Here is a 22,174-nt window from a genome sequence, read left to right as displayed (position 1 = left end):
TGAAAAAATATTTATAGCAGTGCCAATCGAATATTCTACGAGCATAAGATAAATATATAAGAATGACCTGTGGAATATTCCAAATATTCTTGAAGAATATTCGTCAATTGTTCATAGAAGTGTCCTGTGCTATCTGGGTTAATTGAGACAATGGCTGCCTAACGGCCCACCAGCTAATTAAACAATCCATTACTGAGATCAGCCGATGGTGCACCAGCAGGTGTCGCGTTAATTTAGGCCGAAGAATTTAGGTCGGTCCAAGCTTTCTCCAATTTACCGAACTTTCTTCTCGAAGAGCGTTCTTGAAGCGCGGCCGATTGTGCTAATCTAAAATAAAAAGTGTTTGAAGGTTTTAACTTTCTGATTTCACAATTTTTCAACTTGCAGATACCGAGTATATTTTTCAAGAACGCCAGGCCGAGGCGACGTATGTATACGCTAGCGGAGCGGGAAACGGAGGATTTAAATGGAAGAGAATTGAGAAAAAGGAAATCAATACTTTGTCCGTGTAAAGTTGGACACGTGGCGGACACGTTCGGAGTCAAGATCGATATGAAGCTATATTTAAGTTTCAACTCGCGCCGATAAAAGCACCGTGTACCGAAACGCGCCCGCGGGTCTATACTTCAACTGTTAACATCCTGAAGTTCAAAGTATATATATTGCTCCGTTAACTTTCGCGCTCGTCAAGGCTGGCCACCTTTGTTTACTCGTTGTTAAAACGCGACCCGGCGATTCGGGCATCGTGGATAATGTTAATTGTCGTCAATTTCTCCATTCGCGGACGTCGAATTTGGATATGAGACCACACGCGGCCGGAAGCTGCGAGTCACGAATGCATGAATAGCTAGACGTCGCGCACGAGATCGCGTTCGCGGCCAACTTCGTGACCGACCGAAGCCCCGAAGATTTCGACCAATGATGAAGATCGACGCGAGAGAAAAATGAAGTTGCTCCAAGTTATGGGGAATCTAGGCGACCACCACCTATCTCCCCCCCTCCTCCACGTATCCTCCTTCGTGACGGAGATGTTTGACAGCTATCCGTGAAATAGGTGCGTCCGCGTTCACGATCGTTTACGACACCGAGTCACATTTTTGTTTAAACAGGTAGCGAAGTTCTGTCGCTCGCGTCCGACGACGAAACTCGCGATTTCCCAAACAATCGGGATATTCAGGCTACGGTGGATTTATCTGTGCAGCTCCTAACATTTCTCCTCGAAATGACAATTACCTGAGATTTAGAGGAAAGTCCCTTATTACGAGACAGCAGGTTTTCAACATCCAAATTCAACCGCAACGATTGCACGATCTAACAATGAATTTGCCGTTAAACAAATTTCACTCCGGGAGCAATGAATTTCGTGACAGAGCCAGTAAATAGTGTCTATTTAGCAGAAGCCCTGCTCGCTCTCTCTATAAGGAGCGTATCCCATAATAGGGGACCTTCCTCTACACAAGCGTATAAACGGTGAAACAATTAACATTTTTCCATCATCTCTGCCAAGTCTAGTCCTTCGAACTTGTATTTATCACAAGGATATTATCAATCGGCGATGTTGCCGCCTCTTTAAACGCGTGTTGAACAACGAACGTTTTATTTAACGCTTCCTTTTGACGCAGTCGAAAATGTAGTCGTTTGTACCTTGTTCTCTTGGGCAGGTCGGTCGTAAGAACATCTTGTAACGTATTGACGACTGTCGTAGATTAATTTCCTGGACGCCGAGAAATATGGCCACGACATTGTCGCCGAAGGAATTCTCCTTGAGGTGGAATAACTTTTCCAACAACCTGACGTCCGGCTTTCTCTCTCACCTGAGCGAGAATTATCTGGTTGACGTGACAATCGCCGTGGAGGGGCAGTTGTTGGCTGCCCACAAGCTGGTTCTCTCTGTGTGCAGTCCTTATTTCAAAAACATATTCAAGGTACGATTGTGTCGCCTAATAATGTCCTGTAAATACAGAGGAGAGTCCCCTATTCTGAGATAAGCCCCTAATACGAGACAGCGGGTTTTCCGTTAAGTTAATAGTCTGTTGACTCCACCACAAACTCAAAACTCCAATTCATCGTTAGATTGTGTAATCGTTTCCGAAGAAAGGATCTGCGATTGAATTTGGGCGTTGAAAACCTGTTGTCTCACGCTAGAGACCTCTCGCGATAGAGGGGCTCTCCTCTAATTGTACTTGGGGGGGGTAACAGCTCGACTTGCCCCGCAGGAGAATCCCTGTCAGCATCCAGTCATAATATTGAAGGATGTGAAACACTCGGAGATAACGTCTCTGTTGAAGTTCATGTACCAGGGAGAGGTGAACGTGAAACAGGAGGACCTGCCCACTTTCCTAAAGCTGGCGCAGATGCTGCAGATAAAAGGACTAGTGGGTGGCGAGGAAGAGATCATACCATTGTTAAACAATTATGCCAATGTGTCAGATCAGCGTGATTCCGACGATGTGACCGCCCTGTCCGACGTGCCGAGCGAGCAGGATGGCAGGAGCAAAGCTTCAGACGGGTCTGCGCACTCTCACAGGATAGTCAAGAGGAGCACTAAAACGAGAAAGAGATGCATGGGCGAGGACGATTACAGCTCGATCAAGAAACTGAGAAATGAATCGAGCGTCAACAACAAGGACGACATTTGCCTCTTGTCGGATAACGATGAGAGAGACGCGAATGATTCTAACAACGAGAAGGATATCGGACGCAACGCGACCACTGAGGCAATTAACCACGATAGCAAAGAGATAATTGAGTTGTCCAATGAAGAAACGTTAGAAGAAAACTCGTTGTTACAATCAGGTACATGGTATCTTATTATGCTATTCGTTAGATATTAATTTTGCTGGCTGTGAGGCATTCGTTAATTGATTGTTAAATACTTGATATCGTTTTACGTGAAACGAATTTCAATAAAGATTTAAATATTTGCAGCCGTGGAGCCAGTAATATACAGACTGTCTGCCAGAGGAAGACCACAACTGGTTCACGAGGGATACGTATACAATATGACCTCTCGTTCCAAAGTATACAACAGCTCGCATTATCGTTGCGCGGAGCAGCATCGCGGTTGCCGCGGCAAATGCTCGGTGATCGCCGAAACGTTCATGCCGACGGGAGTGCACGAACACAATCATCCACCGAGTTATCAATCGGAGTACGATTACAGGAAGAAGAAAGGCTTGGATACTGACAATGTATAAGGATTGTTTCACGATGCATTTCAAGGTGTCTTGTATCCGGATTTATGAGTCTTAGTCTTTATATAAATATATACCCGGCAATTGAAATAGACAATACGCTTAGTCGAAAGAGAAATCTATCGCGTACATTTTTCTGATTTAAATTTGAATAATGTGTAAAGAGAGATACAAGTTTCTAGTTATCTTTAGTCCAAATCTTAATTATATCCTTTTATGGATCGGTTAAGTGACACAGAAGAAGGGTAAATTTTTGTTTGTTTGAAACTATTTTATCTGGATATCCAGATATTGGCTGTTTCAATTGCAAAGAATTCATTACCGGCCAAATGTAGAATCTAGATAGCATGGCTCGATTCTATAATTTGGCGGTGCAAACGCTGCTGTTCAGTGAAATCGACATATCATTTATTATCACTGCATTTCCTGATGAAGGTGTTGAAAATGCAACATCCTTGAGGCCTCGTCTCTAATTCTTTTATATGAGAGAACAACAATTCTCTAGGATTCAAGTTATACTCTGTACTGTGCTTTCATGCAGCTACAATTCCAGTAATTTTGCATGTAATGTAATTACGATTGAGCGCCTGAAATCTTAAGACATTCCAATTAATTATAAGATTTTTCACTTAGTCCCACACTTTACATTCAATCGCGTTAGAATTAAAACAGTTTTATTCCTACGATGCTTAGGTTTTTTCTTCTGACATTTTGATTCGTTTTCAAATGACGATTTTCAATTTTTCTTTATCAATATTTCCTATTTAATGATGCAGTCTTCCAACTTTAGAGTATCATTTTGCTCCTCTCTCTTTATGGGAAGTATCTTCTTACTTGCAGCATCGTCTGCCTCTTCACTTCCTTTTGAAATAATTTGTCGGCTCACTTAGGTAATGTAGCTACTGTAATATTGGCTCGAGTAAGTAACATTGTTATCAACGAATTGCGAATTTCACTGGACAGTCATGCGTGCATACGTAAAAGCCAAAACAAAAGCTGTGAATTAAACGGACACGTTTGACGTTAGATATTAAAGTACAAACGTTGGCCTAATTTAAAAAAAAGATTGAGATTTTTCGCGCATTATACAGAAACATTCCGTGACCAATGTATAGAGAATAGAGCCCAACGATTAATATAAATAAGTATATAATTGTTCAAACAAAGTCGGTCGCTATTTAGCGATTTACATTTGTAAGTTTTCATTCCCAAACAAAGATGTAATTGTAAGATATGATAGATTTAAATGCAACTGTGATGCGTCGATTCATCAACTACCACAATTTAATAAATAGCAAATGATTTATTTATAACGTTGAATAATGTAATCGGTATATATACAATACCGACTAACCATAGTCTGGTTTGAATCCATTTGTGCTGGTAGGAGGATGACTGAACTTTCAGACATACAATATAAGCAAGTATTACATCCATTACATGATTCAATTTTTATCCATCACCTGTCGGCGTCATTCGTTCTCATTGTTTCCACAAAGGCACCTGTTCACCGCTTAATTACTTAGATAGACACTTACGTACAAGTGGAAGATAAAAAACTGAGCGTTAGTGTAGTATTACTGCTATAATTACAAAAAAAAAAGATCATTCACATTAACAATGCTGTATGGAGAATGAACGTGTCGAGACACCTCTTACGTAAGAACAGTTTTATTTCCATATAAGTCGGTAAAGTGAATAAATTATTAAAATAAATTAACGTAATATCTCAAATCTTCCTTGAACACACACAATTACATTTAACTTCCTAATAATAATTTAGCGTTGCACCTTCGACTTATATAGAAGTAAATCCACAAATATTTCTGAATAAGAGCGTCTCGAATTTTCTAGACATATAAAGAGGATTGCAGTCTGCTGAGATTGTTCGGAATGCGAGGAGATAGAGACGAAGTCCATCTCCCAATTTGCCATACCGCCTAATCCTAAGAAACTGTTTTCCCGTACATTTTCGTTAAAACTTACCAAGTCTCCCACTTCATTACTTATCCTATGTAAATGCCGAACCCACCGCGCACAATCTCGACATGCTGAATGTCAAGAAAAAGATCCCAAGGTATTAGTTCTCTTCTCAGTGTATCCCGTGAACTTTTCTATCCGTCCCCTGATTAAATCAATTGTCATTCAGTGGAATTTTCATATTACACATTCATATTACACAGCAACGACGAATTTTCATTGGTGTCGCTTCGCCATCTTCCTCTCCATCTTGCGCATCTTCTTCTCAGTCATCTCGACTTCTTGAGGCTGGTCGAAGAACCACGGAGCCAAAATCTGCTTCCAGAACATCCAGCCGCCTCTCAGTGGTACCTACAAGAATTCACAAGATGCACGACAAGAATTCCACGTATACACGATCCTCTTATAACGTCGTAAAGAGAATAACGCAAACGATTAGCCGAGATGCGTACCAAGAGCCACAAGAACCAGAAGTAGTTGGAGAGTAGAGACAGGATTTGCACGCCCGACGTCAATATGATTAAATCTTTCACGTGCCTATAAACAGAATGACACTTCAATCAATAAACAGCGGAAGATGATAGCAGCGATGAAAAGATCATCTTGCAGCCGACACTCACTCTGCTATGCCACCTTCCATGTTGAGGTCGACTCCAGGGTTCAAGAGCTGACCAGATTCCGAGTACGTGGTGCGAGCCATGTACGACATAAATTGATAGCTTCCTATATATACAATTGCAGACAATACCGTTAGGCTCTGTAACGATAACGAAACACATGTTAAGGGGGGTCTCGTGGCTGCGGCGTCCTATTCCTCGGACACGGGACTTACTATCGTCAGCGTGGTGAACTCGAACAGAGCCATTGTCACGGCGAAGTGAATCCCCATCGCGCCCAGGGCCATGTAGACGTAGAAGCTCAGCGTGGAGACATTCTCCTCCTTTATCTGCTTCCCTCCCTTGGTCAATACCTTACCCTTCTTCGTCTGCACAGAATATAAAGTTAGATTATACCTCGCTGGTCTACGAGTGATTGCTGATCAGAGGATTCTACTAGGATTCTACTTAAGAGTAGCCTGAACAACCGGAGCGTTTCCTTATGGAAGTGTCGATTAATGAGGAATAAACGTTTACTGTGAGAAAAACGCAGGACAGAGAGACTCGCGGAACTCACCGTCATTTTGCTCGCACTTTCTGTCGAAAGAGTTGCTTCACCTCGGCATGTAAACGATACTAGAATTGGTGACGGGGAATGACTGGTGATAAGCGGTTAACCTGACGTCGCGCCATGTCGCGTACACGTGAGTTGATCCTCGCGCTCTCGGCGCGTTAGATCGACCGTCGACTTGCAATTTTTCAGCTGTTCACGCGTCGCTCCGGACGCCGTGGGCGACGACAGCGCGCGAAAAATTTTAAAAGCATTATCCTTTCTTTAAACTCTGTCGTATAAAGCCTCTCTTGTTATCCGCTTTTAAAGCGTACGCTTCCAACTGTGAAGTTCCCTTGCACACTTTTACTACTAGATTTCTTTCGTTGCATTGTTCTGGGCAAATTTTACGTTTTATCTAATTTGTTACTGAAATCAGTTGTAAAGACTGAAGCAACTATTGTGCCAAGATAACACACGAACGTGTGAATGTCTGGATACTCGGTTCTTATTTTAATTGAGAATGTTGGAATTGTGAAACAATTATGAATGCCAAAGCGTGGATACAATTGTTGCGTATAAAGCTCTGAAGTATCTGAAAGCGCGAATAATTTTCTTCTGCATTTCCACGATTAAAACTAATGTAGGAAAATTTATTAAAAGTTATAAGTATAAAATATTTATTTAGCAATTATTAATACGAATAATCTCCTAATTACCTATCCGAATTACCTATTCAATCAGTTATTTTTTTAACATTATAAAACGCCCGTTTTAATTGTTACGATAATTAGGCAGAGCTTGTTGCAAGTATAATGCTGAACACAAAGGCTGATATTCTAAATCCCCTTTTATCGATAAAAACGCCTCTAAAAGCGGCTTGTAGCCAATCAGAAGGCTTATTAGTCACTTTTAGAGGCGCTTTTATTGATAAAAGAGGGTTCAGGGGTTCGATTATGAATCTTTTTCTCCAGCGTGAACTCGTGAAAAGTAAAAGATTTCATTGACGAATTCAGTATTGGTCAGTAAAATTATTCACGTTTCACGAGTTCATGCTGGAGAAAAAAATTCACGATCGAGCCGCGAGAATACGGGCCGAAGTAAAATTCGCGAATTATTCGAGAATCTGTGAAAAGTCACAAGAGATTTGTACTTAAGAGATGTACAAGAAAGAATTATTTCACTTGGTATCGATGTAATTTTGATATTATGCCGATTCTATGCGGATGTTTAAACGATAAAGCCTGGCGCTTTAGTCATCCAGTCTCGAGCGTTAAAACAGCCGGAAAAGGAAATCAGATAAAACCGCAGCATCGCCGGGGTTCGTCGTGTAAGGACTAGTCTGTAGTACGTTACCAATTCTCTACCGCGAATTTTTTTTCTGGACTAAAAATAAATTATTTTAAATGATTTACGTCGCTGAGAAAGAATAGGTGTGTACTCATGGGGTTTCAGTTTGGACGATCGGAGGGCTTTCCCTCGCAATATTCTGCGCATCACACCCCGGTGACGGTGGACGTGACCGAGACAATACTGATCGCCGTTTTCGTCATCATCGCGATTGCCTACATTAGCGTCATACCGGGCTATCGGAAGAGGCAAGTAAGTACAGAGCTTCAGCGTTGGACGGTTAACACCAGGTTCTAAGGAGTATCTTGTAAACTTCACTTGGGATAGCTTTCGGATCCCTCTACAACCTGTCTTTTCTCATATTGTGTTATTGGAGTCGTCTGAAATAAAAGAAATAATTTCTTTAAAAACTCCTCGATATATTTGTCCAAATAAGTCCATAGATGTGCACCATAAACGTGTACACATAATTATAATTATCACATGCAAACTGTATATTTACTTTAGAACAATTTCATACAGTAAAATTTTAGAATACAGAAAAACTATACATATATACACATATAAATGTATATAATATATAATTTTTTTTATTTTAAATATATATAGATATGTGTATTTCACATATACATATATATGTATATAATGTGTAAGCAAATTTAAATTACTTATGAATAATTCTTATAATTAATTGTAATTTAAGCGTGAAGTTTGTATCAATGCAATCTCAACTTGTTTCATTCGTACGCTTACTTCTTACTTCTAACAAAATGATCTTGGTATCGCACAGAGTATCTACATAACTATAAAGATCGGCTTCAGCATTGTCATTGGGTGCTTCTTAATAGGTAAATATTTTTAAGCAGAATTTTTACGGTATCTGTTCTATATATTATATATAGATATATTGCATTCACCCGTGTGTCGACTGTTATAAATTTACAGTAGAAAATTTCGGTCAAGAATGGGAATACGGCAGCACGAGAAGCAAGACGCCCTATCGGGCCGGCATAGGCCAGGAGATCAATGCCCAAATGGCAGTCAAGATAGGACTGAGATCAGTAAACATCACACTGAAAGGTAATTTAAGGGAGCGAGTCCAAAAAAGCAGATACATTTACACATATATATCGATAAGAATGGGATTTTCCAAGATGGGAAGGGATGCCATCCAAAGCGCAGTCCTAGCTCTTTTTAATTCAGCCCATCTTCCGTGAGGCGATGCGATGCACCTTGTGAGCAAAATTTGGAATTACGCTAATTGAAAACTTTCTTTTTCAGCCAAACCGCGAGAAGGCACACCGCTCGCAAAAGAAACGATCGATTACAATGAGAGATTCCCCTGGACATGGGACCAAGGCAGAATCGGTTTTGGACCCTACGGTAATATCGCTGCCGATCGTTATAAACTTCGTCGCGCTTTATCAGGACATTTATATACCTAATATTAATCTTCTTCCTGTAGCTGGACTGTTGCAAAGGACTTTCCGTGAAGGCCAACGAAAGGGCTTGCCCATTCCTATTTTATGGATCGCCGAGTATTTCGTTATCGATGGGGAGGGCATTCGATTTGGGAGGTTTTATCGAACTGCCGGGTGGTACTGTCACATCTTGCTATGGTCAGTAAAGAAAACGAAAATAAGTGCAAAAAGAAGCAAAAATTAATTTTCGTATATAAAAATGTGAAATTGCATTTATTTTTTGAAGATTGATCAACTGATTCCATCGCAGTGAGGAACGATTCGTCGAAACGATGTCGACTCGACATCGACCGACGAGTCATTTCTCACTGGGGTATGAATCTTGAATCAGCTAAGAAAAATATATGCTAATTTTCTTATAATAAATATGTTAGTTCTACCGTGAAAATTCTCAACTGTTCGCAGGACTGCCTTCGCCTGTTGGATTCTGGCTAACATATTCCTGCAGTCAGTGAGCCGATACGCCGCCTATCTAATCGGTTTGATCGGCGGCTTGCAATTGTTAACTTGTCTCGTGTGGGTCTACGTGCACAATCCAACTCCACTTGTGATTCCCTTCGAGGATGGAGTCATTAGGATGACACTGGGCATGCATTTCTGGATGACTTTCGGATGCGGTGATTAATTGTTCTTTATAGATCGACTGGATTTAAGCATAGATCTCATATGTGTCATCCGCATGATCTTCAATGTATTTCTTTCCAGGACTATTTTGCGTTCTCTTGGCGATTATAATGATATTTATGGACTTGCGTTATCCTAATACGCTGTCTACGCTTTTGCAAATAGACCCTCTCGGCCAGTACGACGAATGTGTAATGAGTAAGCAATTTTACTTGTAATAGTTTCTACTAGGATGCCTTGAGACTATTTTACTTCTAGAACAAATGTAAAAAGTTACGTTCGTCTTAATCGACAGGAAGCTGCCAAGTGGACGACGTGCTGCGTAGAAAGGTGCACATGAATGACTCGATGGAAATGACCTCGGCCTCTTCACAAGACGGAAACACGGGAATGGTGAGGGATATCATTAAAAAGAATGCTTTTGAGTAAGATGATCTCGCATACAAAGGGACTGACAAATTAATAAATCAACTGTAACGAAAGCAGATGGTACTGAAGAGACGATCGACCATAAAAAACGCGCAAAAGTCGCGGTTCCGCGCGCCAGTTCCCATGAAGATGGAAATCTACGACGACGTGGCGATTTACGAGAACCAGGATATGGCAGGGTACTCGCTTATTTAAAAAAAAAACCTATAAGCAATAATTCACAGATTACGAGGGAACACATTTTTCTCGTGAGATTTGTGGGTCGCATATACCACCTGTATTTTTATTGCTTATCGATTTTTATACAATCCTGGGCAAAAATTTGAAGTACTTTAATATATTGTAATTACGCAGACCAATCAATTATTGAAACTAACAGACACTGCTATGATCTATTACAATAGTAATTGAAACACAATTATTAGTAAAGTACTTAAAACATTGTTACTATTTTTATCTCGCAAACTGTTTAGCTTAAGATAAGCTTAATATAATGGTTAAAAACCTGCTCTTGACAAAGACGGTTCGACTGAACGAGAGATCACGATGTATTGTTCGCATTGTTTTCCTAGGTCGTCTAAGAACGCGCCCATGGAAGTGCACAACGAGAAGAAAAAAGAAGAGACAGATGTCAAGCCACCGCCGATTCCGAAAAAAAAGAAAAAGAAGATCAGTCCCTTAACGCTAGGTGACAGACCAATAAACGCGTGATGATATGTTGCGCGGATAATATAAAAGTTACTATAAAAGTGGTACAAGTACATTACTTTTATACTATACTTTGCGTTTAATTTATCATCATTTGTTTATTGTGAGTATACGATCAATTTCGATTATTAATGCGGACTGCCACTCCGAAAGAGCTCGATGTAAATGCCGATGTATCCATGTATTTGTTACTGTGGCAATACATAGCGATACAGACAGATAGCTTGTTTAATTTAACGGGACGCTTGTGAACGGTGTCTTCGTCTAATTTTCCGACTCCGTCGTTTTCTCCTTGCTGTCGTTGTTCTCCAATGCGGATCTACCTTTGTCGTCCGACTGTTTGGACTCCGACTTGTCACTGGACCGCTTCTCCTTACTGGACTTCTTCTCGCTTCTGCTGCTTTCCTTTTCGGGCCTCTCCCGATCGCTGTCGCTCCTCTTACCGTTATCCGACTTATCCTTGCTGCGCCTCTCCCGATCCTTGTCCTTGGTCTTGTCCGAGGCGTACTTGGACTTGGACGACCTGGACTTGGACTTGGATTTGGAACGCGACCGTCTAGACCTGGATGTAGAACCCTTGCTACGCGAACGTGAACGACTGCGACGACGCGGTGACCTCTTCTTCCGTTCTTTTGACCTGGATGGGGATTGGCGCGACCTTCAATGAAATAAAATTAATTAATGCATAATACATGAACATAAACACAACCATCTCTTTATCAATCGCACCTTGAATACATTTTCTTCCAAGATTGAAACACTTCTACGATAAATTTCACATTTTTCTAGAATTTACGAGTCAAGTATAAGCAAGATTTGCAAAAATGTACGAGTACAACATAACTAAGGCAAAGACAGAAGATCGTTCAGTTATACCTCGACCTTCTCGATCTGCTGCGCGAGCGGTGGCGGCTGCGCGAGCTGCTGCGTCGCCTCGATGGCGAGTTGCGCCTGCGGTCCTTGGATCGAGATCGTTTGGAGCGCGAGCGCGATCGGCGCCGATGTCGGGAGCGCGAGCGTCGATGGCGCGATCGCGAGCGCTTACGCGACCTCGAGCGTCGACTGCGGCCGCGGGATCGCGAACGGGACTTACGGCTACGCGAGCCGCTTCTACTACGCTTATCCTTAGAAAGCATGCCAATCATCGGGTCGATTGCCGCAGAGATGAGATTGTGCGCCTCCTTCACCCGCGACATCGCCTCCTCAATCTCCTTCTGCGCAGCCTCGTTGCTCTTCGCCTCTGGCTTCGCGATTGCCTGCGTCGAGTGGTACAGCTTAATCGGACGTTCCGCCAGCTGCTTCCCATTCAACATCAATGCCGCAACCACGGCGGCCTGTTCCGACAGCTCCACCAGCGCATAATGCTCGGCGTCCGAGTCCCTGCTGCATAAACGCAGGTACTTGATCTCCACGTTGTTGTTGCTGAAGAAGTCCAGCAGCTGCTCAGAGCTTATCGACGCATCCAAATTCGCCACGACGAGCGTCCGACGGATCTCTTCGATGCGTCTGCTGTCCAGATGACCCGGCAGGTGCGGATAGGATGGCAGGCCATTTGCTTCTAGCTTCGGGTCCATCGTGGTGATGACATGATTTGGAGGAATACCTTCAATGGCGTTCACCACGTTCGGCGGCAGCTTCGGCTCTGACGGATAGAGGCCTGAAAAGATTTCTTTGTCATCAACAGAAAAGAAAAGAAAAATTTCAAGATAGATCAAATCTGTCATCTGAAAGTGGGTAAAACGTTTTATAGCGACAAGCATGTGTTCTATCTTCAAGACCAGTATACATCGCTGCGTAACAGCGGAAACAAATTCAAAACGGGGTAACATGTTAAAATCTGCTCGCGGTTTGCGTGGGATAATGACAACTGGCAACACCGGCAAGATTAAGAACCACGTGCGACTTTAATATTCTTACCCGGCACAACTGTGCCATTGTTGGTCAGCTCCAAGGCACGCTGCTCGTCCGGAATGTCTCCGTTCTGGTACGGGATCACTATAAGTGCGCGGTCAATGAAGACGGTATTGGTCATGTGCTGGGCCACTGCGACGCAGCCCTGGTCGTGAAACTTGATGTAGCAGATGCGCGACTGCACGGGCACGGCGACATCCCGGATTGTCGGGTACAACCTGATGTCCTCGATTTTGCCCAGATACCCGAAGAGCGTCTGCATCTGATCCTTGGTGGCCTGGGGTGCGATATTCGTCACCTGGACCACCTTCGTCGAACCAACCGCCATTCCACCGGTTACGAGCCACGATTTCACACGCGAACGAGGTTATGGAGGTTATGACCGCCGCCGCAATTTCACTGCGGCAAGCTGAAGTTCATTATTTCTTTCCTTCTTTATCATTCAGACCTTATCGCCGCCCTGGAACGAGAGACCGTTTTGAAAAAAATGCGTTTCTCTCACCGGTGAAAATACCATACGCTCTATACCTTTCTCCCCCGTCCTCTCGATCGGCGTTGTCGCGGCAACTGAAGTCAGCCGCGCTCGTAGTTCGTGGATGACGCACTGCACCTCGCAGCGTCCTTGTTGTCCGATTGGCGCCGCTGACTCGAATACGAAAATATCGCCCGTCGAAAGCTCCCCGCTCGTTCAAGTTTCTTAATTGTCTTTCGGCAAAATTTTGAATTGAAAAAGCCATTATAAGAATACTTGATAATACACCGATCGGAAATTATCTTCTTAGACAAAAATCTACGATAAAATTACTTAATGATTGTTCTTAAAGTAAATTAAAGAAATATACTCCTTTGGAAAAATATGCGTTTAGAAAACCTTGAAATTTTCTTAAGTAAACTTCTGAGTTCTTTAAGTAAACACTTAGATTTAAAAGATTACTTTTAAAAACTGTAATTTCATTTAAAGTTAAATTTTTTCCAAGGGCTAGTTTTGGTCAGAGTTAAATTCGTATGTAAAAAAGGTAACATGATCTTTATAATCTTTAAAACAAAGTATATCTTTAGAAGAAAATTAAATATTACTTTATTCATCTCCTAAAGCCTCGTTTACATAGAAGTCGTAAAGTCGTAGTCGTAAGAATAGTCGACTATGATTGGTTAATTCTTATGTGTCTGACTAAATTGACCAATCGCAGTCCATTATTTTTACGACTGCGACAGACTGCGACTCTCATTGTAGACCCTGCATAAGTATTCTCTCATCCTTCCGCTACCGTGTTAGTATAAGAGACAAACAAATATATAAGAAAACTACATCGAACATGTTCTTTTTTCTTGAAGGAAAATGATAATTAAATATAAAATTGAAAATGTTAAAAATGTTAGTATAAATCACAAAAGTGCAAATACATTAAATTATTCAATACAAATGCATTACCTATTAAATAATCAATAATTTTATTTGAAGTATTGTTTATCCTATTTTGTGATTTCATATTTATATTTTGATTATCATACGCATACAATTAATGCATTTTTGTACATTTGTCACATGTATGAATTTTCATTTTCTTATTATAATGTAAAAGAAACATATTGCACGGTTTTATTTTACGCCGTTTATTTTATACATCGTTTCTTATATGCCAATAATTAGCATTTATCAATAATACAAAATAGAAAATTAAAATAGCTATAAAAATAATTAAAATATATACAACATAGACAACTCGTATAAAAGGATAAGGATAGAAAATCAGCGGAAAAAATCAATGGGAATATCACCTGAAAAATCAAATGAGGTAAACGCAGATATCCTAGAAACAATCAGTTATTCAGCCACTGATAAAATAACGGGAAAAACTGGAAATTTTTGGACCATAGAAATCTCTAATTTAGAATCTGTTAAAGCCGGATAATCTACAATCTGTAACAAAGATAGTATATGGCATATTTTTAAAAAATTATTTAACAAATGGTTTTTGTAAATATATTTAATAGCTGAATACATAAGTATCGAGTAGTAAATTAAATATCATGGCATTGTTAATGATTATAATAATTCCACTTAAAAGATAATTTAATTAAATTTCTTCATACACAATCTCAAGATGTTTTTGAAAGATCACTTGAAATTTGCAAGCAACCTAAATAATAAAATAATTTAGTTAAAATGGCTCCTTCTTTGTAAATATCAAATTAATATAAACAATTATCAGAGCTGGCAACTACTACAAATCATAGCATTCATAGATCTTGGTGGATAATATCATCATTTTTATATATTGACTTATTTTTACTCAATTAAAAAAATTATGTAGTCCATACAACAAATAAAAATTACCTGTAGTCTTTGTCCTTTGACCACAATTGCCTTTGATTAGGGATCCAGTAAACCTATTAAATAAAACCGAAAATTCTATTTATTATTGAACAATATTATTAATATATCAAATTAGGATTTCTGAAGTAAAAATAGCAAATTGTTGAAGTTTATGAAGTTGTGACTAGCAAGTAGAAGTATCATGGCATTTATACAATTGATCTCACTAAGCATGGTAGTATCAGTTTATCTAGAAGGTAATTCAAAACATAGCAAAACATATGTACCTTTTATTGTATACAACTTAAGATGCTCCTCCATTTAAGATCCACAAGCAACCTAAATAATAAAATTATTGTATTAATTAAAACTGTTACTTTCATACTTGATTTTTAGACTGATGTAGATAATCATCAGTTAGCAAATACTATTCAAATCATAGCAATCATAGATCTTGGTGGATAAGTATCATCATGTTTATATATATCAACTTATTTTTATAAAATTTGAAAAATTATATGATCCATACAACAATTAGTCTTTGTCCTTTGACCATAATTTTCTTTGATTAGAAATTTAACAACCTGTTAAATAAAATCGAAAAATGTATTTATTATCGTTGAACAATATTGTTAATATATCAAATTGAGATTTATGAAGTAAAAAATAGCAATTTATTTAAATTTATAATAAAAATAAATAGAAATATAACATTTATAGATCTCTGTAACCGTAGTAGTATCATTTTATGTAAAACGTAATTTAAAAAAACGCAATGTGGCAAAATATAAGTACCTTTTGTTGTATACAACTTAAGATGCTCCTCCGTTTAAGATCCACAAGCAACCTAAATAATAAAATTATTGTATTAATTAAAACTGTTACTTTCATACTTGATTTTTAGACTGATGTAGATAATAATCAGTTAGCAAATACTATTCAAATCATAGCAATCATAGATCTTGGTGGATAAGTCTCATCATGTTTATATATATCAACTTATTTTTATAAAACTTGAAAAATTATATGATCCATACAACAATTACCTGTAGTCTTTGTCCTTTGACCATAATTTTCTTTGATTAGGGATTTAACAATCTGTTAAATAGAATCGAAAAATGTATTTATTATCGTTGAACAATATTGTTAATATATCAAATTGAGATTTATGAAGTAAAAATAGCAATTTATTTAAATTTATAATAAAAATAATAAATAGAAATATAACATTTATAGATCTCAGTAACCATAGTAGTATCATTTTATGTAAAACGTAATTTAAAAAAACGCAATGTGGCAAAATATAAGTACCTTTTGTTGTATACAACTTAAGATGCTCCTCCGTTTAAGATCCACAAGCAACCTAAATAATAAAATTATTGTATTAATTAAAACTGTTACTTTCATACTTGATTTTTAGACTGATGTAGATAATAATCAGTTAGCAAATACTATTCAAATCATAGCAATCATAGATCTTGGTGGATAAGTATCATCATGTTTATATATATCAACTTATTTTTATAAAATTTGAAAAATTATATGATCCATACAACAATTACTTGTAGTCTATGTCCTTTGACCATAATTTTCTTTGATTAGGGATTTAACAATCTGTTAAATAAAATCGAAAAATGTATTTATTATCGTTGAACAATATTGTTAATATATCAAATTGAGATTTATGAAGTAAAAATAGCAATTTATGTAAATTTATAATAAAAATAAATAGAAATATAACATTTATAGATCTCAGTAACCGTAGTAGTATCATTTTATGTAAAACGTAATTTAAAAAAACGCAATGTGGGGAAATATAAGTACCTTTTGTTGTATACAACTTAAGATGCTCCTCCATTTAAGAACCACAAGAACCTAAATAATAAAATTATTGTATTAATTAAAACTGTTACTTTCATACTTGATTTTTAGACTGATGTAGATAATAATCAGTTAGCAAATACTATTCAAATCATAGCAATCATAGATCTTGGTGGATAAGTCTCATCATGTTTATATATATCAACTTATTTTTATAAAATTTGAAAAATTATATGATCCATACAACAATTACTTGTAGTCTTTGTCCTTTGACCATAATTTTCTTTGATTAGGGATTTAACAATCTGTTAAATAAAATCGAAAAATGTATTTATTATCGTTGAACAATATTGTTAATATATCAAATTGAGATTTATGAAGTAAAAATAGCAATGTATGTAAATTTATAATAAAAATAAATAGAAATATAACATTTATAGATCTCAGTAGCCATAGTAGTATCATTTTATGTAAAACGTAATTTAAAAAAACGCAATATGGCAAAATATAAGTACCTTTTGTTGTATACAACTTAAGATGCTCCTCCATTTAAGATTCACAAGCAACCTAAATAATAAATTTATTGTATTAATTAAAACTGTTACTATCATACTTGATTTTTAGACTGATGTAGATAATAATCAGTTAGCAAATACTATTCAAATCATAGCAATCATAGATCTTGGTGGATAAGTATCATCATGTTTATATATTATACAATTTGAAAAATTATATGATGCATACAACAATTACCTGTAGTCTTTGTCCTTTGACCACAATTTTCTTTAATTAGAGATTTAGCAACCTGTTAAATAAAATCGAAAAATGTATTTATTATTGTTGAACAATATTACTAATATATCAAAGTGAAATTTACTAAGTAAAAAATAGCAAATTATTGAAATTTATAATATAATTTAAAAGAAAAACAGTAATGTGGCAAAATATAAGTACCTTTTATTGTATAAAATTTAAGATGCTCCTCCATTTACGATTCACAAGCAACCTAAATAATAAAATTATTGTATTAAATAAAACTGTTACTTTCATATTTGATTTTTAGACCGATGTAGATAATAATCAGTTAGCAAATACTATTCAAATCATAGCAATCATAGATCTTGGTGGATAATTATCATCACTTTAGTATGTATATAGATAATATATTTTACAATAAACAAAATTACCTATATTCTTTGTCGTTTTAGTACAACTTCCAGGGGTTTTCAGCAGACCTGATAAAGTAGAAAATTCTATATTCATTATTGAACAACATATCAAATTATTTAATGTAAAAAATAAAAGCATATAAAAATATTTTATATCATTTCATATTATCTCAAAATGCTTTTTCTTATGAGATTTGAAAAACTAAGTAAAGAAATAACTATAATATTTATTAATTGCTGTTTGTATACTTGAATTTTAGACATAAATAATTAATTAAAAACATACAAATCATGGCACATAGTTCTTGATGATCATCTGGTATCATCTTCGACATTTGTGGTAAATGATATAATGAATTAGAAACTGTTATTAAATCAAATTTACCTTAAAACTGGATTTTGTAGATCGATTACAATAACCAAAGGAGTGCACTTGACGACTTCTCTTTAAATCTAAACAAATAAAATTACATGTAAAATCTAATCCTACAACGTAATAAAGGGAGCATTACATGATGCAGGATGTAAACGCTTACCTAAAAAAATTTTTTTACTTAACTGAAACGTGTGTAGTTTGTTGATTACAATATGACATATCTGCAAAGTAATGGTGCACAGCAAAATTTCGCAAAAATCAATAAAAATGCAATACATTAAATAATATAATACATTTAAACAAAGAATGTCGAACAGCTAGAGCACATTTACTTCACAGAATACATCTTCCGTAACAAATATTTTAATTTACAACATATATTTAATGAAGTATACAAATTAATCGGCCTTTTTAGTGGTTCGTGTCTTCTTAGTAGGAAGAGGCTTCTGGGACCTCAGCACAGCACTGGCTCGTCGTAGTGCAGCCTACAAAACACGTTATGTTCTAGCATTAATACAGTATTAACATAGCTAATGACATATAAAACAAAATTGTATTATACTATGTCGAGAGAAACAGTAAGAAGAGATAATGATAACGTTTTAATTAACTTTCTTGTTCTTCGAAACAATATTAATTCTTCAACTGCCAAAGGTTGTGCCTTAAAAAATCAATTATTAATTCCAAAAACTTGCAGGCGCACATATAAGTACGCGTGTATGGAAGCTCACAATAGAATTAATACCAATCCACAGAATTTTCCCGGGCTTCTCGACTATTGGAAGTGCAGTCAACATTAAATTGAATCTCTGATTAATTCATAAATGATAAAAGTTCTGTTTATATTGAAATATGTATAAACAGCGAGGTTGAAAACCACGTGTTAGTTTTTATTCCGCCTTACAATTAGATTGTCTGCCCAAGTTTTCTTTGAGATTCTGGTGCAAGCCGAGCAGAACAACGGAAGAATTACTGAGCCACTTCAATCAGCGTCAATTGCACGATTTTCATACCTTGGTAAGATCCACACGGTACTTGTTTTTTCTAAGCAGCGTCTTCAACTTGTGGAGAGAACGACGGGCTCCCGCCTTCATCGTGCTCTTCACATTAGCCTTGGCCGGCTTGTTGATCGCTTTGGCCTTCTTGTAGACAACCGTGAACCCCTTCTTGTCGGGGGTATCGACGATGCCCACGCTCTTGCGGTGAACCAAACCGGAGTAGCGATAACTGCTCTGGTTCGTCAAGTTGTTCGCTTCCTAAACAATTATTGATCTACGTGTAGCTGGAAACATCGCTAAGACACAACTTCTTAAGGCGTAACGCGGTTAATGACGCTTTATAATATACAGCAAGCTCCGAATTACAACAATTATTGATCTATGTGCAGCTGAAAACATTGCTAAGACGCAACTTCTTAAGATTTAACGCGGCTAATAACGCTTTATAATATACAGCAAGCGCCGAACCGTAGAAAACGGCTTGTTGATGTTGCGCTTCTTAAGAAGGAAGGCATTGTTGTTGCGGATTATCATCCAGTTCAAGTGCGACGACATCTTGGACCTGCAACAATCGTTACCAAATTTTTTCATCGCATCTTATATGCATCCTTGTATTACAATGTATGGTGCCTTTTACTACGATTGTATGTTCTGAATTAGATAAGTAGATTTATTTATCTCAAATGATTATTTATTAGGCTACATCGACGAGTTTGTCGCCAGGTCATGTACACGCGACGTTCGTAAAAGACCATTTCCCGCAAATACTACCGCATTATGCGTGGAGATGTTTAATAATTTCGAAAATATCGCAATTGTAAAATATATTTCGACGCAATGACTTGCCGAAGGGCTTGTTAAACCCGAAAATAAAGGTAAAATTGTACGTACCACGTGCCCCAGCGGGAAGATGCGGCAGGAAAGAACTTTTCAAGATGGCGGGGAAACGTTACCAATGGATATATCATACGTAGAAGGGACGCAACACTTTTATTTGATCACGTTACCGCAATGGCGGAAATAAATACTTGCCGCGAATTTTAAAACGCGCTTCTCGTACTTCGATTTGCCTAAAATTGTACAGGATACGTTCGGGTTTTGCTGCCGTCGCTAGAAATGTATAGTGTGCGCGACGTAAACTATAAAATTTCAGTAGTGATAGAGAATATCGAAACGCAGCCCTGAAGAAACAGGCGGTAAATGTGCAAATTGAGGCTTGAACATTTTCCATAACAGATTTTATTTACCATCGTGGCAAAATCAGGCTCGCCGCGTCACGCTGGCGCTTCGTTATCGAACGGTAATTCAGAGAAAGCGCTCGCTAAATCAGTTTCCTCGTATTCCAACTTGTCTCGTTCTCCCTCGGGGAACGGGGAGGTCTGGAAATCCTGCGGGATAAAAATCTTCGTCTCGGACACGCGTTCGCCGTCGGCCTCGGAGAAATGCTGCAGCTCGGACCACCGGATCGCCACGTCTTTGCGCACGCACTTCCTGAACACCAGGCAGTGAATATGGCGCAGTTTCTCGTACTTGATTCGCATGAATCCCATCCGGCTGAGCGTGTACCTCCAGGACCTCATCAGTTTCGCGTTCGCGCCGACGTGCTTCGAGTCCGGGCTCACGATAATCAGTATGCCGCCGCTTTTCAGCACGTCGTACGCGTTTCTGCAGCACACGTATCTCTGTTCCGGACACGGCAGGTACTCCAGTAACAGGGAGAACACCACGGAGTCGAAGAAATCCGCGGGCAACTGACGAACGTCCCGTGTGTCTTGCGAGAGAATCTTCTCCCTGCCGATCGCGACGTTCAAAAAGTCGCACCGATAGATCCCCTCCGCCGTGGGAGTGAGATCTATCGCGGTGACGTCGAACGCAACGTCGACACCTAGAGGATTGTAGCAGCTGCCTACGTCCAGCACCGATATTCTCCGTTCAGACAGATCTTGCAATCGATCTTCCGCACAGCCCGGGTCGCTCTCGCGCGTTCGACCCTCGACGCTCGGACTCGTCGAGGAGAGAGTCATTTTAGCGTTTATGTCCCGCTCTCTCTTATCATATTTCTCTCTGCCGCCGTTAAGAAAGTACTCCTTGCACTGGGTCTTTATCCACTCCATTCTGCAGTATGTTCCGTTTTTCAGATCCGAGTTGTTGTCCGCCCAGCACTCGACAGCCAATTTATGCATGGACGCAGCATAATCCTGAAACAACGCCAGAGTACAATAATTTATATACCGACGAGGTATTGAAACCGGCAATCTTACGGAAGTTTACGTGTTAAAATTTAGATTGTTAGTTCATGATATAACGTTAATCTTGGTTTATTATAATTCTGTTGTTTCATGTTTAGATCTCGGAAATATTCAATATTCATTTAAAACTGCAGTCTGGTTAAGCCCGTGTCAGACTTCGCGGATTGAGATTAAAATTAGATTGAAACTTGACCGATCGGAGAAAAGTTTACTAATCTCCCAGTTTTGTGACTTTTACTCCAATCGGTCAAATTACAATCTAATCTCTATCTCGATACGTAGTCCCCTGCAATTTTATAAAGCCAATTTCAAATTTAGTTAGAACTGCGAATTGAAACATTCAAATGCCAATATCTTTTCTATTAGACTTCTGAACTGAGCGTTTTAAGTATGAAAATGTTCTGCTATGCGGTCCGCAATT

At 38.4% G+C, this 22,174-nt stretch overlaps 6 protein-coding genes across 10 annotated transcripts; 2 read left to right on the top strand and 4 right to left on the bottom strand.

Moving 5' to 3' along the window:
- Window positions 1–463: 463 nt before the first annotated feature.
- On the top strand, window positions 464–4,630 carry LOC105560739 (sex determination protein fruitless-like). 2 transcript variants are annotated; one of them, XM_012010107.1, is made up of 4 exons: window positions 464–1,109; window positions 1,706–1,925; window positions 2,217–2,796; window positions 2,929–4,630. In XM_012010107.1, exons 2-4 carry the CDS (start codon window positions 1,731–1,733, stop codon window positions 3,195–3,197), a joined length of 1,044 nt encoding a protein of 347 aa, XP_011865497.1. In that variant the 5' UTR covers window positions 464–1,109; window positions 1,706–1,730; the 3' UTR covers window positions 3,198–4,630. The 2 variants fall into 2 exon arrangements, with proteins under 2 accessions (XP_011865497.1, XP_011865496.1); XM_012010106.1 differs by having other exon boundaries at window positions 465–1,054.
- LOC105560741 (transmembrane protein 208) lies at window positions 4,478–6,526 on the bottom strand. Its single transcript, XM_012010108.1, has 5 exons — window positions 6,348–6,526; window positions 6,007–6,159; window positions 5,795–5,931; window positions 5,627–5,711; window positions 4,478–5,525 (listed from the first exon to the last, which is right to left on the bottom strand). Exons 1-5 carry the CDS (start codon window positions 6,351–6,353, stop codon window positions 5,391–5,393), a joined length of 516 nt encoding a protein of 171 aa, XP_011865498.1. The 5' UTR covers window positions 6,354–6,526; the 3' UTR covers window positions 4,478–5,390.
- A 1,074-nt stretch (window positions 6,527–7,600) lies between these two features.
- Window positions 7,601–11,132, top strand: LOC105560737 (dual oxidase maturation factor 1-like). Of its 2 annotated transcripts, none has more exons than XM_012010102.1 (10): window positions 7,601–7,922; window positions 8,461–8,518; window positions 8,616–8,750; window positions 8,952–9,053; window positions 9,136–9,289; window positions 9,557–9,768; window positions 9,857–9,973; window positions 10,071–10,168; window positions 10,259–10,383; window positions 10,777–11,132. In XM_012010102.1, the coding sequence occupies exons 1-10, from the start codon at window positions 7,764–7,766 to the stop codon at window positions 10,913–10,915; spliced, it is 1,299 nt and encodes a 432-aa protein (XP_011865492.1). In that variant the 5' UTR covers window positions 7,601–7,763; the 3' UTR covers window positions 10,916–11,132. The 2 variants fall into 2 exon arrangements, with proteins under 2 accessions (XP_011865492.1, XP_011865493.1); XM_012010103.1 differs by having other exon boundaries at window positions 7,605–7,922; window positions 10,262–10,383.
- Window positions 11,079–13,474, bottom strand: LOC105560738 (probable splicing factor, arginine/serine-rich 7). Of its 2 annotated transcripts, none has more exons than XM_012010104.1 (4): window positions 13,352–13,474; window positions 12,830–13,283; window positions 11,789–12,581; window positions 11,079–11,570 (listed from the first exon to the last, which is right to left on the bottom strand). In XM_012010104.1, the coding sequence occupies exons 2-4, from the start codon at window positions 13,149–13,151 to the stop codon at window positions 11,177–11,179; spliced, it is 1,509 nt and encodes a 502-aa protein (XP_011865494.1). In that variant the 5' UTR covers window positions 13,152–13,283; window positions 13,352–13,474; the 3' UTR covers window positions 11,079–11,176. The 2 variants fall into 2 exon arrangements, with proteins under 2 accessions (XP_011865494.1, XP_011865495.1); XM_012010105.1 differs by having other exon boundaries at window positions 11,789–12,569; window positions 13,352–13,472.
- Window positions 13,475–18,865: 5,391 nt separating this feature from the next.
- Window positions 18,866–20,823, bottom strand: LOC105560736 (60S ribosomal protein L28). Of its 2 annotated transcripts, none has more exons than XM_012010101.1 (4): window positions 20,752–20,823; window positions 19,973–20,066; window positions 19,520–19,762; window positions 18,866–18,991 (listed from the first exon to the last, which is right to left on the bottom strand). In XM_012010101.1, the coding sequence occupies exons 2-4, from the start codon at window positions 20,057–20,059 to the stop codon at window positions 18,905–18,907; spliced, it is 417 nt and encodes a 138-aa protein (XP_011865491.1). In that variant the 5' UTR covers window positions 20,060–20,066; window positions 20,752–20,823; the 3' UTR covers window positions 18,866–18,904. The 2 variants fall into 2 exon arrangements, with proteins under 2 accessions (XP_011865491.1, XP_011865490.1); XM_012010100.1 differs by lacking the exon at window positions 20,752–20,823 and adding an exon at window positions 20,396–20,724.
- On the bottom strand, window positions 20,779–21,687 carry LOC105560772 (probable methyltransferase BTM2 homolog). The gene has a single exon (XM_012010170.1). It carries the CDS (start codon window positions 21,685–21,687, stop codon window positions 20,779–20,781), a length of 909 nt encoding a protein of 302 aa, XP_011865560.1.
- Window positions 21,688–22,174: the final 487 nt, after the last annotated feature.

This window comes from Vollenhovia emeryi, unplaced genomic scaffold (assembly GCF_000949405.1).
Source record: "Vollenhovia emeryi isolate VEMERY1.0 unplaced genomic scaffold, V.emery_V1.0 DF939222.1, whole genome shotgun sequence".
Lineage (NCBI taxonomy): Eukaryota > Metazoa > Arthropoda > Insecta > Hymenoptera > Formicidae > Vollenhovia > Vollenhovia emeryi.
The sequence above is the reverse complement of the archived record's forward strand: the minus strand, read 5'-3'. Positions and strand labels throughout refer to the sequence as shown.

Coding starts and splice junctions, on each gene's coding strand:
- LOC105560739 (XM_012010107.1), top strand. CDS start 1,731: ATGGCCACGACATTGTCGCCGAAGGAATTCTCCTTGAGGTGGAATAAC. Junction 1,926..2,216: donor ATTTCAAAAACATATTCAAG/GTACGATTGTGT, acceptor CTTGCCCCGCAG/GAGAATCCCTGTCAGCATCC. Junction 2,797..2,928: donor AAACTCGTTGTTACAATCAG/GTACATGGTATC, acceptor AAATATTTGCAG/CCGTGGAGCCAGTAATATAC.
- LOC105560741 (XM_012010108.1), bottom strand. Junction 5,932..6,006: donor AGTTCACCACGCTGACGATA/GTAAGTCCCGTG, acceptor TTATCGTTACAG/AGCCTAACGGTATTGTCTGC. Junction 5,526..5,626: donor TCTGGTTCTTGTGGCTCTTG/GTACGCATCTCG, acceptor GAATTCTTGTAG/GTACCACTGAGAGGCGGCTG.
- LOC105560737 (XM_012010102.1), top strand. CDS start 7,764: ATGGGGTTTCAGTTTGGACGATCGGAGGGCTTTCCCTCGCAATATTCT. Junction 7,923..8,460: donor CGGGCTATCGGAAGAGGCAA/GTAAGTACAGAG, acceptor GGTATCGCACAG/AGTATCTACATAACTATAAA. Junction 10,169..10,258: donor AAGACGGAAACACGGGAATG/GTGAGGGATATC, acceptor CTGTAACGAAAG/CAGATGGTACTGAAGAGACG.
- LOC105560738 (XM_012010104.1), bottom strand. CDS start 13,151: ATGGCGGTTGGTTCGACGAAGGTGGTCCAGGTGACGAATATCGCACCC. Junction 12,582..12,829: donor CAATGGCACAGTTGTGCCGG/GTAAGAATATTA, acceptor TTGATGACAAAG/AAATCTTTTCAGGCCTCTAT. Junction 11,571..11,788: donor AGCAGATCGAGAAGGTCGAG/GTATAACTGAAC, acceptor ATTTCATTGAAG/GTCGCGCCAATCCCCATCCA.
- LOC105560736 (XM_012010100.1), bottom strand. CDS start 20,472: ATGATATATCCATTGGTAACGTTTCCCCGCCATCTTGAAAAGTTCTTT. Junction 20,067..20,395: donor TCTTCCCGCTGGGGCACGTG/GTACGTACAATT, acceptor CGATTGTTGCAG/GTCCAAGATGTCGTCGCACT. Junction 19,763..19,972: donor TCAACAAGCCGTTTTCTACG/GTTCGGCGCTTG, acceptor ATAATTGTTTAG/GAAGCGAACAACTTGACGAA.
- LOC105560772 (XM_012010170.1), bottom strand. CDS start 21,687: ATGCATAAATTGGCTGTCGAGTGCTGGGCGGACAACAACTCGGATCTG.